The sequence below is a fragment of the Microtus pennsylvanicus genome, chromosome 18 (genome assembly GCF_037038515.1).
Source record: "Microtus pennsylvanicus isolate mMicPen1 chromosome 18, mMicPen1.hap1, whole genome shotgun sequence".
Classification (NCBI taxonomy): domain Eukaryota; kingdom Metazoa; phylum Chordata; class Mammalia; order Rodentia; family Cricetidae; genus Microtus; species Microtus pennsylvanicus.
The window spans coordinates 24,553,214-24,568,578 of NC_134596.1; the positions used below are offsets into that span (position 1 = coordinate 24,553,214).

At 39.6% G+C, this 15,365-nt stretch overlaps 1 protein-coding gene across 5 annotated transcripts in view; it reads left to right on the forward strand.

The window, feature by feature from the left end:
* The window catches only part of Akap13 (A-kinase anchoring protein 13), a 260,503-nt gene that overhangs the window by 73,925 nt on the left and 171,213 nt on the right, over positions 1-15,365 (forward strand). For all 5 annotated transcript variants that reach the window (XM_075952859.1, XM_075952860.1, XM_075952863.1 and 2 more), the window contains exon 3: positions 13,991-14,138. In XM_075952859.1, the coding sequence (XP_075808974.1) occupies positions 13,991-14,138 (148 nt within the window). The remainder of the gene's footprint in view (positions 1-13,990; positions 14,139-15,365) is intronic.

The window sequence follows — 15,365 nt, forward strand, 5'->3', positions numbered from 1 at the left end:
GATGTGAACTATCCAGCGCCCAGCATGAATGCTGGGAATTGAACTCAGAGTGGTCTTAACCCCTGTTAATCTATCTCTCCAGTTTCCTTTTTCTCGCTCTTAAAAAAATTATTTACATATATATTTATTCATTCATTTGTCTTATTTAATTTGTGTGTATGGGGGCATAAGTGCCACAGCATGTCTGTGGAGGAGGTCAGAGGTCAACTTGGAGGGGTCAGTTCTCTCCCTTAACATGTGGACTGGTGGGATCCAGCTCAGGTCTTCAGGCTTGGGAGAAAAAACACCCTTACTTGCTGACCCATCTCCCTGGCTCTGTTTACTCCTTTTTAAACCAAGAAAGAGCTGTTGGCTCTGGTATATCCATGGAGCCCTCCACAAAACCTTGTTTGGATTAACTGCTGACCCCATGTGATATACAGAGCATCTGGCAGCTGGGGTGGAATTCTCAGCTGTCTCTCTTTGTTTTGTCCACAGAAGGAAATGTGAGTTTTATCTTACTGCTCAGGCAATGGTACATTCCTTTTTTGGTTCATGGGACCCACCAATCTGGTTGTGGGCTCATTTCCGACTTTTTTTTTTTTAACCTTGTGTTTGTTTGAAGATCAGGAATGAATTTAACCTACTCTTAATGAACATAGAATTATGAGGTACCTCTGGCATTCCAAAATTCTACTTTGAGGTTTTGCTGATATGGTCTAGTCCATCCTTGTTGTGTGTGTGAATTCAGGCAGCAAACCTTGAGAATTTATGTCTGCTGTTGTTTATTTTTGCCCCACGAAGCCTGTTTTCCAGATCTCAATGACACTATTTACTATTCTTGGCACATCTAAGGGTACGGTTATACATTATCTGTATCTTGCTCAAAATTAAAAGTGTTTTTACTTTTTGTCTGGGAGAGAAAGGATGTTTGAAGACATGAGGCCCAGCCATAGTTTTTCTGCTTAGTATAGCGTTGAGAATACTCATTTTTTTTCAGTTGTGATGTATTTGTGCATATATATGTGGGAGGGAGTGGCAGAAAAGTATGTTGTTTTATAGTTGTAATCATATGTACCTCTGATTATTTAATACCTGCTAGTACTTGCATAGTGTGCTGTTTTCTCTACTTTATTTTCTTGTAATCCTAATAACTTCACGAGATGACTACTCTGTTTTAAGAGGAGGCAATGTCAGAACACCTGTGTCACTTGGTGCACCATGAAGCTAGCAAGGGACAGAGTTTCCAACTCAAACCAGGTCTCCCCCGACCCCTGTGAAGTTAGCAATACATATCTATTTTTACATTTTTGGGTACCTGACCAGATTTATGGAAACTTCTGTACTGTCTAGTGTGTGTAAGGGTAGCGTAAAATTGGTGAACTAGCTTCACTGATGACTTTGGAGGAGAAGGAAGAGAATCAAGAATAATAAGTAACCCAGGATGATAGCAGGTAACTGAGAGCTGAGTACAACAGCCAAGCTGTCTTTCAGTCAGCAACAGCAGCGTGATAACAGGATAGCTAAGTATCTTGTTCCCAGGAAGAGGGGTACAGAGTGAAGAAGACCTGATGCTACCTAGTAGCTTTCAGCTCCTTCCATGAAATTCTAAATGGAAATAATAATAATAATAATAATAAACTATGTTTTCTGCATTTTCAGAAGGGAGATCCTGTTTCAGAAGGGAGAATGTCTCTTAGTGTTTATCTAATTATTTGAGCAGTTACACATAGTTATGAAACAGTCCTGAGAGGAGAAGTTGCTTTAAAAAGCAAACAAACCAGGAAATCTAGGTCCAGCACCCTGCAGATAGTTTAGCAGTGCCTGTTTAACAAAAACAGACTGAGAAGCTGAGCGGAATACAGCAACAGAAAGAACTTGGAACAACTTTTAAAACTCCATTCTCTTTAGGGACACTTATCATTACGTGACTTCCATCCATGCATGGTTTCCAAACATGTTGTATTTTTGTTTCCATTTCATCTTAAGTCTCAAAATTATTATATTTGGGAGGAACTCTCTTCCACAGAGAGAGATTGGGCGCCATCTGCTGGTTTTGTCTCGCTAGAACAAAGAAGCAAAGCCTACAAATCTGCATTTGCTTCTGTCTTGCTGTTGCAGAATGACAAAGCTGGAAGACAGTAGTAGCAACTTCATTATTAGTAGTATTGTTTAAACTGAGTTCTGTTAACAGTAAAGAGAGGAACACGTTTAACTGGAATGTACGTGAATATGTTAAAAGAAGATTGATAAGTGGGTTTAATTGGGCATCATCTGTCAAAAGAGAGACATCAAAAAAATTGTATGATATTTTCTACCAGTGAAATCAACTCTCATCTGTATCTGCAGTGACCTAGTTGGTACTAAAATCAGTAAATTCCTCAGTCGGTTTCTGTTTATGTTGTTAAGGAAAGTTAAGGCTTTGCTTGCTAGTTGATAGTGGGCTTTACCCAAGGCTCTTGGAATGTGTTTGAGCATTTTTCCTCTAAGAGTTGGTATGATAGATGGGATGATCCTGTTACAGTTTCTTATCATGAGTGCTTTTGAGTCTTGCTTCCTTTTAACCGTCATTTTATGGACTTATAAGCTGAACTCTTATCTTCAGAGCATTTCATTTTAGATTTCCTTATTTCTCATCCAGTTATCCCCATAGTAGGCATCGGGGAAAGAGATTGTTTGCAGAATGAAGTTAAAAATTCTTTTATCCGGCCAACGTTATTGAACACTTACAACCACTTGACACACTTTTGGGCTGATACAGCATTGAATAAAGCAAGTATGTCCTTAACTCAGATAAATATGCTGTCGTAGAATTCTGGACATCGATACACTGTATATTGTTAAATGTATGAGTCGTATATTAAGTGTTAGAGAAGAAAGTAAAGCAAAGAGGTAGAATGGGAAAGTTCTTGCTCATCCAGAAACACATTTGAAGGATAATGGTTGTTAGTGTCATGATGAGGGTACGTCACCTTTACCAGCCATGTGTGGCAGATGATGTAGCCTTTTCCTGGCTCCCCTTGTCTAGTGTACATCGGACTAGGAACTCTGGTCCTGGCTTATATGCTGGTGCTCAAGCCATGGCATATTGCTCCATGACTGTGTCATGTCATTTTATCAGTGTTGTGACTTTGTGCGCATCAGTTCACCTCCTCTGCATGGATTTACCCTTTGTCTGTCTACCTAGTTCATACTTGTGCTCCCCCTTCTTTTAAAGACTCGTGCTGTTTTACTTTCTTTAATAAATCTTTATATTCTGAAACTGGGTTATTTATTTCCTTTTCTTTCTCTTTTGTTAGCCTGTAGCTTCTTTTTTGGGCACTTTCTGTTTGTCTGAGTCTCTCTTACTCATTCAGGAATGAATTCTTCATGTGTTTTTTGTTGGTTTTGGTCAGGAACAAGAACCAGTAAAATGTATGTACAGTTTTGTGTCCGTCCCTGCTAAGGAACACATAGCATGGTTTCATCTAAATAAAAAACCCTAAGCATTTGTCTGGGACAGTAGAGTTCTTAGCATGTGCTACAGCATTGATCACCTCACATACACCCCCAAAAGCTTTTTAGACAAGGAGTTTAAAGACTTACATCTGCCTACTACCTGCTTTTTGAAGCAGGGCCATGCTTTTATTTTTCTAGTTAGTTGTTTGTAGAGAGAACATGAACGTGGAAGTTAGAGGCCAGTGTGGGAGTAGGTTCTCTTCTTCCAACGTGTAGATTCTGTGGATCACACACAAGTCTGTGAGGAGATTGTGAGACTTGAGTGGTGGGGTTCCGACAAGGGCCTTTAAGATGTGCTGTTTTGCCAGCCCTATTCTTGTTTTCTTATGTGTTGTTGTACATGTCTGCTTTTGAGCTATAAAAAAAGAGAACTGAGTAATTGTGATAGTGACTGTATATGTCCCACAAAGCTGGAAGTTTTCCAAGTTCACAGAAAAATTTTCCCAACCACTACATTATATCTGAGATCAGCATATACATGGTAGAGACTGTTGTAATCTTGGTTTGAAAGGCTGTTCACCTTCATTCCTGGGCGTTAGGATTAAAACAGAAACTTGTGCTGTTGTATGGTACAAAAAAAATGATTTACCTCTTTCTTGAGACCAACTTCCCTTTGGCATAGTTCAGAAAACTCCAGTCTTTCTGAGTTGATATGAATTTTACTCAAAAGTTGATGAGAGGGGGGCGGTGTTGAGGTTTAGAGTGCAAATTCTGTAACAGGGGTCACAGCTTTCTTCCTGAGGAACTGGTGTCTGCTCCCCCTGGATCAGACCTCACTGCTCCTGAGGGCAGGCAGGCATTGGCTATAAGGGGAGCGCTTACACTGTGGCTATTTTAAGATTTGCCCAAGAAGTAGTAGCAAGATTGTGGGCCATGGTTTCTGGGAAGAGAGATTTACCCACATGTCACTGACTGAGGGCTCCTTCTTTTGTGGCATTTTACTTTGTTTACTTGATACCTTCACAGATGGACTTCAGCAGGTTCTACTCAAAGCATGCCAAGTAGGAAGGAGCTGGGAGGAATAGAGAACTGCCTTGCTTTGAGGCACTCAAATCAGGTTTTGTTTCTCTTTTTAAAAGATAGGAAGGCAGCATGTGTGCATGGGGGAGGAGGAGTCCACAGGCTGTAAGGGCAGGTGGTGTCACTGTTATCTACCCTTGGGACCATTCTTGATGGCCTCCCAGGTGATCTTCCTCCTCTGTAATTTCTGTCCATCGTATTTTCCACACACGGGAACTGTAATTCTTAGAAGATGTGAATTATGTTACTATGTTGCTTGCCCCTCCTCTCCTAGTGGTTTAAGAGCACACTCAGAACAAACAAACCCCCATGTAATGCCCTCCACAGTCCTGTTGCCTGCAGTCAGTATGTCTCCTCACTGGGCTTTGTTCCTTCTTAATGCTGGCTTGCACTTGCCTTCCATTTGCAGTGCTCTCTCTGACTCGATGCCGTCAGGTTTCAGCTTAAGTGTCACTTTTCAGAGGAACTTTCTGTCTCCATTCTTGTCACACTTCGTGTGACAATGTTTTTCACTCCTGCTTCATGCACATTTCAGCCTCCTCCTTGTATTAATCTAAGGTTACTTTTTATGATCTGATTATTTCTGACCTCCAAAAGCAGTGGTTCTCAACCTTCCTAACACCGTGACCCTTACTACAGTTCCTCATGCTGTGATGGCCCCCAACCATAAAATTATTTTGTTGCTAAGTCATAACCAATTTTGCTACTGCTATTAATCATAATATAAATATTTGATATGCAGGATATCTGGTGTGTGACCCAAAAGGGACCACGACCCACAGATTGAGAACTGCTGTCTAAAGTATAAGACCCTTCCACCCTAGTTCTGAACAGTTCCTAATGTAACATGATTGCTTGGCAGTCATTACATATATGAGTTGGTTTTGTTGGCAAAGTGAACAAGTATTTCCACTCATCATCCACTCACTCTAGAGTCCCCATTCAGCAGAGTGGCAAATACTCTGCTCCTGAGGCGCTTCTTGGCGTTGAAGAAATAGTGCTTTTAAATGGAAGGAAGACTTTGTGTTTGGACACATAAGTATTCCTTCTCTCCCTCCCATAACTTGTGTCCCATAATTGTTAAATTTTGTGTTATAATGCTTGGGGTAAGTTTCAGTATAAAGAATGTCTGATGAAGATGTAAATGTAAGGGCGGTTAATATTTATTTGGGGTTTGCTATTGTTACGTGGCATTGTAAAAGTTCTGTCATAGCTAGTGTCTACAGCTTCTCAGATTCCACAGCTGTTTCCTGGACGACTGGATCTAGAGTCTAATGTCTTTCCCCTCCTCCCTTGTCACCTTTGCCAGTTCGTTGTTTCAAGAGGAATTTGAAATCAAGCAACAGAACTTGTGTTCTCTTGGCCCCTCAGAGATGACTCTATGGGAAGCCTTTCTACTGTACTTTGCTCACTCACATCACGATCTCCTTTCCTTTCTGTTCTCCCTAATCTTGCTTTTCCTGCAGCACTTCTTATTCAGCTGGAGCTGTGTACAGCTTTATAAATCTTCTCCCTGAAGAAACTGAGCCTGAAAGGAGCAAGAATTCTTTTGTCTTCATAGCCTCATTTTCTGTCGCAGTGCGTCCTGCATGTGTTCTCCAGTGTCTCGAACGAGAGGAAAGGACAGACTTTATGTACTTATTTTGTGTAGCATTTGAAGTTTCTTTTTTAAAATATGAAATATTTTAGGTTCAACTCAGCCAACACTAAAGGACATACTTGCTATAGGCCAGCCACTTTAAAGAATGCCAGCATAAGCTAGTACTTTCTGTCACTCAGCTGTGTTGTGATGACATCTTTCGGGCTTGTGTGTCCACCTAAAATGATCTGCGTTGAGTTTGGGGCAGCATGGGGTATAGGCATTTCTACAGAAGCTCTCCTGGTTATAGTCTTCATTGTAGCATGTGAGCATTCATCTTGTAGAAAATCTGCTGTCATTTACTGAGGTTCATGTCTGTCACTGCTTCTGAAGGGAACTTGAGTCCTTTGCGAGAGCAGTATGTGCGTATATAGCCAGCCACCAACCTCACTGCTTACTGTAGGGGTGTGCCACAACTGGAAAGAGACTTTTAACTTTATACAGAGTAGCTTTACCTAATTAGTGCAGACTAACATCTTCAAAAAGCTCTTGTTGTTACCAACTGCTAGTATTATTGATAGCAGATTATTAAAGAGAAATAGGAAGTATTTTAGGATGAACATCCCTGTTCATTTTAAACATCTCTTTTGGTATCTACTGAAAGTTTACTATTTCATATATATATATTTTTTCTTCTATTGATAATTATAATTACTTATTTACACACACCACTTTTATTTCCATCTGTGGTTTAGGCTTTATCCTTTAGAATCAGAATAATGGGAAGAATATAAGCTTTGGAATTGTACTTGAATTTTAATTTTGACCCTTTGTAGTTTTGTTCTCAGGCAAGTCATTAAAGTAAACATTCTCTAGGCCTTAGGGCTGGAGATATGATTCAGCAGTTCCGAGTGCTGACTGTTCTCGAAGAGGACCTATGTTTGGTTTCCAGCACTCATTTGGTGGCTCGTAGTCATCTGTAACTCTAGTTTCAGGGAATCCAAAGCCCTTTTCTGACCTCTGTAGGCTCCTACACAAATGCATGGTACACATAATACCCCTAGGCCCACACATAAATAAATAGTACTTTGCTCATCACTAAACTGGGAATAAGAATGTCCTGTAGTACTACATTATACATAGCTCAGCCCTGAACTACAGCAGGGCTGAACTAGAGCAGGGCTGTAGAAAGCAATAGTAGTAGGTGTTAGTTTATCTTGCCTTCTATACACTCAAAGATTTACTGTTCAAGAAGCAAGTTTGGTGCTGAAAATGCTGTATTGTATTATTCAGTTTACCTGTATAACCAAGTGAGGGGCAGTTGTGTGAGAGTAAGGACAAGCCGCATGCTCCGAGTTCAGGGCCCAATTTTAAGTGGGCTTTAAAGAGCTAGCTGTTTAATTATGGAACACTGTATGCATCTACATTGGTAGAGCATTCTACATCCCCAGTCCTTTATATCTTTAGAACCTTTTGGGCATTGTGGGTTTTGCTTGTTTGTTCTTAAATCCTTTCATTTACAAATAATTTTAAAAGTGTTCAAATTATGTACAAACTCCATAATCAGTGCAATGAGTACCCATCTGTCCTTTACTTAGAGTAGGTAGCACTTCTTACTTTTAAAAAAATTGCTTAAAATTTATTATTTGGGTTTTTTTATGATTTTTTTTATTTTATATGCATTGGTGTTTTGCCTGCATATATATCTGTATTCAGGTGTCAGATCCCTTAGAACTGGAGTTACAGACAGTTGTGAGCTGCCATATTGGTACCAGGAATTGAACACGGGTCCTCTGGAAGAGCAGTCAGTGCTCTTAACTACTGAGCCATCTCTCCAGCCCCGTTATTTGGTTTTCCAATAGTCCCAGATTTGTCTAGAAGGAGCCACTTTAATCTGGTCTTTGTGTGTGTACTTAAGGCAGGCCTTTCTAACATTCTGAGTTTCTCCCCTTCCCACTCCTTATTCTCTCTCAAGAGAGTGTGTTCTGGACTCATCTAACAGACCCTACCCAGGCTAGCACCAACCATTTGAGGAGCCTTTGTTTCTTTTACTGGAGACTGGGATTTCTAATGACTACAGTCTGCTCTGGCTTTGCTTGCTGTTACAGAAGGTTCCTCTGTTGTGAAATCGTCCAGTGACATTGAGCACAAGTTGCCTTGAGTTTATAAGGAAAAAGACTGCATGGATGCCCATGGGGAAGTTGTATCAGGTCATCAGTCTTTGCTTGCTTTAGGAAATGATTTTGCAAAATGATAACAAGTGTGCTTAACGCAGAGGAGCAAGCCTAGTTATATAGGAACCTGTATAAAAAAGGTAGCTCTCTCCCCCCTTCTCTTCCATCTGATAGAAAGATAGGAGTTTGGAGCAATATTCAGATTTACTTAGTATTACCAACTTTCTTAGTTTCTCTTTACTGTGGTGGGTTTAAATGTCATTTTGGGAAATTGACTTCAGAAAACTCTCATACCTTAAATGCAAGTTCATTCTTGTTTTCTTGTTTGTTGGCATAATCATGCTCTCACCATATTTTTTTAAGATTTTTTTTTCTGTGTATGTGCATGTGAGTGCAGGTGCCTGCAGAAGCCGGAGGTGTGAGCTTGACCCTGGCACTGGAGTTAGGTGTTGCTGTGAGCTCCCTGACGTGAGTGCTAGAAATGGACCTCGGGTCTTCTTGCAAGAGCAGGCCATGCTCTTCACCTGTCTGTTGCCATTTTTCTGAAACAGTTAAAGACAGGTTGTAGTAATTATGCTCTTTTATCTTAAATATTTCATTGTGTATTTGCTAAGAACAAGAGCAAGAATATTGGCTTATAATCACAGCATAATTAGAAAATATCAGAAAATTGAACACTGGTACAGCATTAAATATGTAAAAATCTCATTCAAGATTTGCCTGTTGAGGGCTAGAGAGATGGCTCAGTGGTTAAGAGCACTGACTGCTCTTCCAGAGGACCCAGGTTCAATTCCCAGCACCCACACGGCAGCTCACAACTGTCTGAAAATGCAGTTCCACAGATCTGACACTTTCACACCAATGCACATAAAATAAAGTTAAATAAATCATTAAAAAAATTTAAAAAATGGGGCTGGAGAGATGGCTCAGAGGTTAAGAGCACTGACTGCTCTTCCAGAGGTCCTGAGTTCAATTCCCAGCAACCACATGGTGGCTCACAGCCATCTAGAATGAGATCTGGTGCCCTCTTCTGGCATGTTGTATACATAATAAATAAATCTAAAAAAATAAATAAATAAACATTATATTAAAAAAAATTTTAAAAAAAAGATTTGCCTGTTGTCCTAATAATGTAGTGGCAATTTTAAAAGATCATTTAGTATTCAGTGTAGGACCATGCATTTTATATAACTTAGAAGTCTTTTTTTTTTAAAGTAATATCCTCATTAATTCTTTGAGGATTTTATATGACATTTTGATCATACTCACGTTCCTCCCCAACTCCTCTCAGATTCACCCAATCTACCCACCTAACTTTGTGTTCTATTTTTCTTTTTAATCAAAAATTGTTTCTTTGATGGGTGGTGGTGCACACCTTTAATCCCAACATTCAGGAGACAGAGGCTAGCAGATCTCTTGAGTTAGAGGCCAGCCTGGTCTGCACAGTGAGTTTCAGGACAACCAAGGCTACACAGAGAAACCCTGTCTGGAAAAAAAAAATTTCTCATATCATATATTTTGATGGTATTTTCCCATTCCCCTAACCCCTCCTAGTTCCTCCCCTCTGCCTCCTTACCCACATCACTTACGTTCTCTCTTTCAACCATCCCCCCCCAAAACAAGAAAACAACAAAAATCTGATAAATGAAACCCCCCACAAAAATGAAAATAAAAGAAGGCCATCACTTCCTAAGCCTCTTCAAACAGTGCCACCTACTGGAGCCAAGTATTCAATATCTGAGACTGGGGGTGGGGGGACACGGACGGACGGACATCTCATTTGCATCACCACAGTAGGCTCCGTGTACAACAGCAGTGCTGTTGAAATGGACTGTGGCCAGTGCATCGCTATGGGTCCCTTTCTTAAAAAAATAAAATAAGTCACTTAATTCTTGTAATCATCTTATGAGACAAGCAGAATTGCTTTCCTCCTTTATAGCTGAGAGTATAAAGTTAAAACAGGAAAAGTACTCCATCTTAACTGGGCCTGATGTGAGAATTCTTTACCCTCTGGTCCTTAGCTGACCATTTGGAAACAAAAGCTCTTGTGATGGTTAACGTGGGTTGTCAACTTGATAGAAACTAGCATCCCTTGGGAGGTGAGCCTCCAGTCTTTCCTATGGGGATTATCTTGAGTATATTAATTTGGGTGGCAATACCAGCCCGTTGTGGGCGGCACCACTCCCCGATTTAAGAGGAGAAAGTGGACTGAGCTTTCTGTTTGATGGGGTATAACCTACTGCTTCAAGCTCCTGCCTCTGTGAATCTTCTCTCCCATTATGGACTGTAACCTGGAACTGTGACCTAAATAAATCCATCCTTCTTTACATTGCTTTAATCAGAATGTTTTATCACCAGCCCTGATATATAACATAATTTCTCCCTTAGTGATTGATTTCTAGCTATCCATCCCACTTCACTAGGGGCAGAATTGTCAAGCTATGTATCCTGGGGAAAAAATATGTCAATCGCACATACACTATTACATAGATTTTCTTCCATATGCACACCATAATATAAACCTCACAACAATATAGTAAGATATAGACTTATTAATATAGGCTTTTAATGTATGTTATATTTGCTTTTTTAATCTATTTTACTTATTTGTAAGTTTAACTTTTAATAAAAGCTGTGCTTAGCATTCCAATCATAGAATTTCCCAGAAATCTAACAGCTGGATCTCACAAGTCCATACAAGTTGGCCAGGATACTGCTGTAGTTATCTTGTTGCTGAACAGACCCACCTTCTAATATTATGTGGCCAGCATTATCCACGACATCATGGATTTCTTCTCTTGTACCAGTTCCTTACCCCAGTTTTCTACTACATTTCCCCCTTATCTATTTACCATGTTCCCTGTTTCCCACGTCCTTTTTCTTCCATCTGCTTCTGTGGCATAATTAATTATTTCTTGTTCCTGAAATGCCTAGCTCTTTTCCATTCTATTACCACTTCCCCCACATTCCTGCTCACTGAAGGAGGGTCCTGGATGACCAGTATCTTGTGAAGTGAAGTCTTCTGGCGAGGTCTTGTAGAGAGAAAGTCTTTGGTCTGAAGAAAAGAAAACATATTCTTAGCATCCTGATGAGAAGTCAAAGTTAAAAGCAATTTTTTTCTCAATCATTAAGGTAATTTTTGCAGTGCTACTAATATAGTTGATGTTCTATATAAGTTCAGGATGTGGGCAACTGAGACTTACCACCATTCACAGTCTTCCTTTATTTTTATAATCTTTTTATTAAAAACCTATTCTTACGGACAATTAAGCAGTTACTCTGATTAACATTTATAATGACTGTATTTATACTTGGGGGATCATCTGTGTAAGAATGCATTAAGACTGCCTTTTTCATTAGTTATTATGTCATCTATCAGCAAAACCAATTATGACCCTAAAAATAATCAAGCTCAAGGATATATTTCTGATTAATGAAGAAAGGGAAAATTTTATCTCTCTAAGGACAGCACTGTGTTTCTTGGGCTGGTGTTACTGGAGGCTGATAACATAGATGGAATCCTTTCCCCTCAGTGGGTAAGACTGAAATAATAGTTGAAACTATCTTGAACATTACTGTTGTTATTAAGCTCATCTGTGTAGTTAGCAGTGACAGGCGTAACTGTACAGCCATACTGTTTTTATTCTGTGTATTCTATGGGTTGGGCCTAGTTTTGAACAGCAGAGTAATTTATCAGGGCTTCTTTCATGGAAAGTAGAGATAAAACCAATCGTCTGGATACAAATTCTTACTGAGATCTGAAACTCTTCTTCAATCTCATTTGCTTAATCTCTCAAAGTCATCTCCAGTTAATAATAGGTGCTTAGTGAACAACCATAAATAGGAGTCACCTGCATCTGTGAAATGTGAAATTTGTTTGCTCTGTGACTATCAGAGGGAACCAGCTACTTCAGTGCCAAGTGTCTTTGGAATTTAGCATTTAAGTTGCCTTGAAGTATTTGAATAAAGCTTTGTTCCCTTCTCTTGGGTATAAGCTTATGTGACTTAGCTTTTAAAAAAGTATGAAAGCAATTCGGAACTTAAGTTGTTTTTGTCTTGGGAGTGAGAAAAGAGGTTGGTATTGAAAACTTTGTTAAAAGGATGTTAGTTGCTTGTGTCGACTTTCTCTTGCCCTTCTTGAAAGGAAGCCCCAAACCTAACTAGTATAGGCACAAACAGTACCTCGGCAAGAGACTATGGATGCTCACATGGAGAGGATTCCTTGGTTCGGCAAAGGAGGATTCATTATTAGAATTCCAGTTTAGAAATCTAAGTGAACAAACTTCAATTAGAAATTAAGTAGACGTCCTCTCTTGTAAAGATGTAGGTGGTAAATGAACGTGACCGTAGTGTGCAAGTGTGTGACCGAATAGGCACAGCTGGCTCCAGTGAAGCTTTGCTTGTGACATAATTAACAAAACAAGCAGGAGGCGGGGTGTGGCCCATGGGGCTTAGTTTCCAACACGTGAAGAAAAGAATGGAACTTTTGTGTTCTGTTTGTAGGCTATGAGGGGACTCCTTTACTTAGAGACAATGGACTGTTCTCATTGTGCCTCAGACACATACACTGGTTGCATCATACTAAAGAATAGTGAACATTTCTAGAGAAAGACAGATGCAGAAGACCAAAATACAGTTTGGAGTAGTGGCCAAAGTTAGTAAGTCTTTTCCTGGCCTTGATATCCCTTGTATGAGGGTGCTTGGATAAGTTATGCCTTAAGAGTTATGGTTCATTCTGACTTAAATTGCATTTAGGGGACTTGAGCACTCAGAATAAAATAAAAGTGACATTTGCGCTCCAGGAAATACTCTGAACTAAGTCTCCAAAATCAATGTGCTGTTAACATTTATTACACTTAATCTTTGCTTTGACCTCATGAATTTGGGTTTTCAGTGATAGCAAAGTGCTGCCTTCTTTTTCACTTACTCTGAGCTTAATAATGTGGCCACAGGGTGGCGTGGTTGCCTTACATACCTCAATGTTGATAAAATGAAAGAGAAAAAAATATAAATTAAATGGTAGCCCCCCCCCAATTTTAGTGTTAAAATGGCCAGGTTTTCACTAAATTATTGTTTACATAATTCATTACTAAGATTTTTAGAATATTAAATCCTAGTACCCCAAACCTTCATGTGTTAAAGTTTTTTGTTAGTTTATGGCTATAGCACAAATTATGTTTATAATTGAGAAGAATGGTAATTAGGGCTGTATTTCACAGGGTATATTTAACTGTGAGCCTCATTTTATTAAAAACAACATCTTATAAAAACTGATAGAAGAGTATTTGGAGCTGGTAGACAAAGATGTTTTTCATCATAAATAATGACAAAGGTGTGTGTAGAGTTTCTGGCATGATATAGCTACCTATTGTAAAGACTTAGTGGAAGGATGACTAAAGGAAAACAGGGATCTCAGGTGGTTAGGAGGCACAGGTTGTTCAAAAAGTGATTTTATCTTAATTGATGGAGAGTTCACTCTGTCCCATGAGTTTTCATTTATCAGCTCTAAAGACAGAAGGGTTGCTTCCATTTATACAGTTAAGGAAATTTAAGTCTAATGGACCTAAGTAAATCTTTGTAGGTGGAATTTGAATGAACACTGCTGTTTCTAGGCAATATCTACTTGCCGTCACTTTTGTTGGGGAACAGATAGACTTGGTAGTAATTCATGAGGTGTGAAATTTAGCAGGTTCCCAGGAACCTTAATAATTCAGACTTGTGAACTCTTTTCCATTCCTAGGGCGATTGTGTTGTTACAATACTGCTTGCTGAAGAGGACAAAGTTGAAGATGATGCTATTTTTTACTTGATATTTTCCGGTTCTACCCTCTATCACTGCACAAGTACGCGGAAGGTCAGTTCTGATACATTGGAGACAATTGCTCCTGGTAAGTATCTGAGTGAAATTTTTTTCTAGCTTCTAGTAGGTATTTGTTAGTTTGCTTTTATTTTGGGGCAAGGGCTAGCTGTGAATAGCCAAGACTGGCCGAGAAACTCTGTGTCCTGCCTCAGTCTCCTGAGTGCTGGGATTACAGGCCTATACCAGTATACTGGGCTTCTTTAATAGTAGTGAACTACTAGGTTGTAATTGTAGCAGTTGCAGGATGTAACTGTAGCAGTTGTAATTGTCGCAGTAGCAGGTTGTTTTTCTTTCGCCTACCTTTGAGATTTATAGAGATTTCAGGTAGTTCTTAGGAATGTATTTCCCAAATATAAAGAGATGGCTAGAAGAAATAGTGAGCTCTTTTCTAAAGAATATTAGGCATCCTTGTTTCTTACTCAGCCCTCCAGCCATCTTGTTTTCTGCAATATGTATCATGTCAGAAAGGCTGATCTAAAACTTAAGGTCTGCTCTTTAGCAGGTGCCACGCAGCATTTCAGCTGCCTAGCTCATTGTGTGTTGGTGAAGGGACAAGGGTTCTCTAATCGGGAATCAGTCTCTGGGCAGACATACCAAGAAGTGAGGTGGCTTTTATGGCTTAATTTCTTCCTAATTACAATTTATGGTTAAAATTCTCTCACTCTCTTCTCTTCCTCTCGCCCTCCCTCCCTCACTTCCTCCCCTCCTCTCTCTGTTTCTGTCTCTCTCTCTCTGTCTCCCTCTCTCTGTCTGTGTGTGAGTGTGTTTTCCAGGAACGCCCCAGCTCTACCCTCTGTGGGTGTCCATTTGTGTTTATTGATTCTGAATACTGTTGCCCTAGTGATCTAATCTAATCTAACCAGAATCAGCGTTGCACTGTGCTACTAGTTTTGTCATTCTTGATCCATTCATTCATTTGTAACACAGAATTCCCATTTCCATTTATCAGCTTTTTCCTTACCTAAATCTATTCTCTATGATGCTTACTGATTCACTCTAACTCTCCTCTTCCTCAATAACCCCATTCTTCCTCCACCCCCTAAATTCGTTAAGATTTCTGATAGGAAGTGCCTAATTACAGCAAAATTCTGAAAGCTCCTCATGTACCCAGGGGAGGCTAGTGAAGATGATGGCGTCACTTTAGCTTGTGAGGCTTTATTGTATGCTATAGAATACAATATTCATACTCGGGTATGAGAAACTGTGAATCCTTGTGTTTTGGTCATCATGTTTGAGACATTTTGTTTACTTGTCT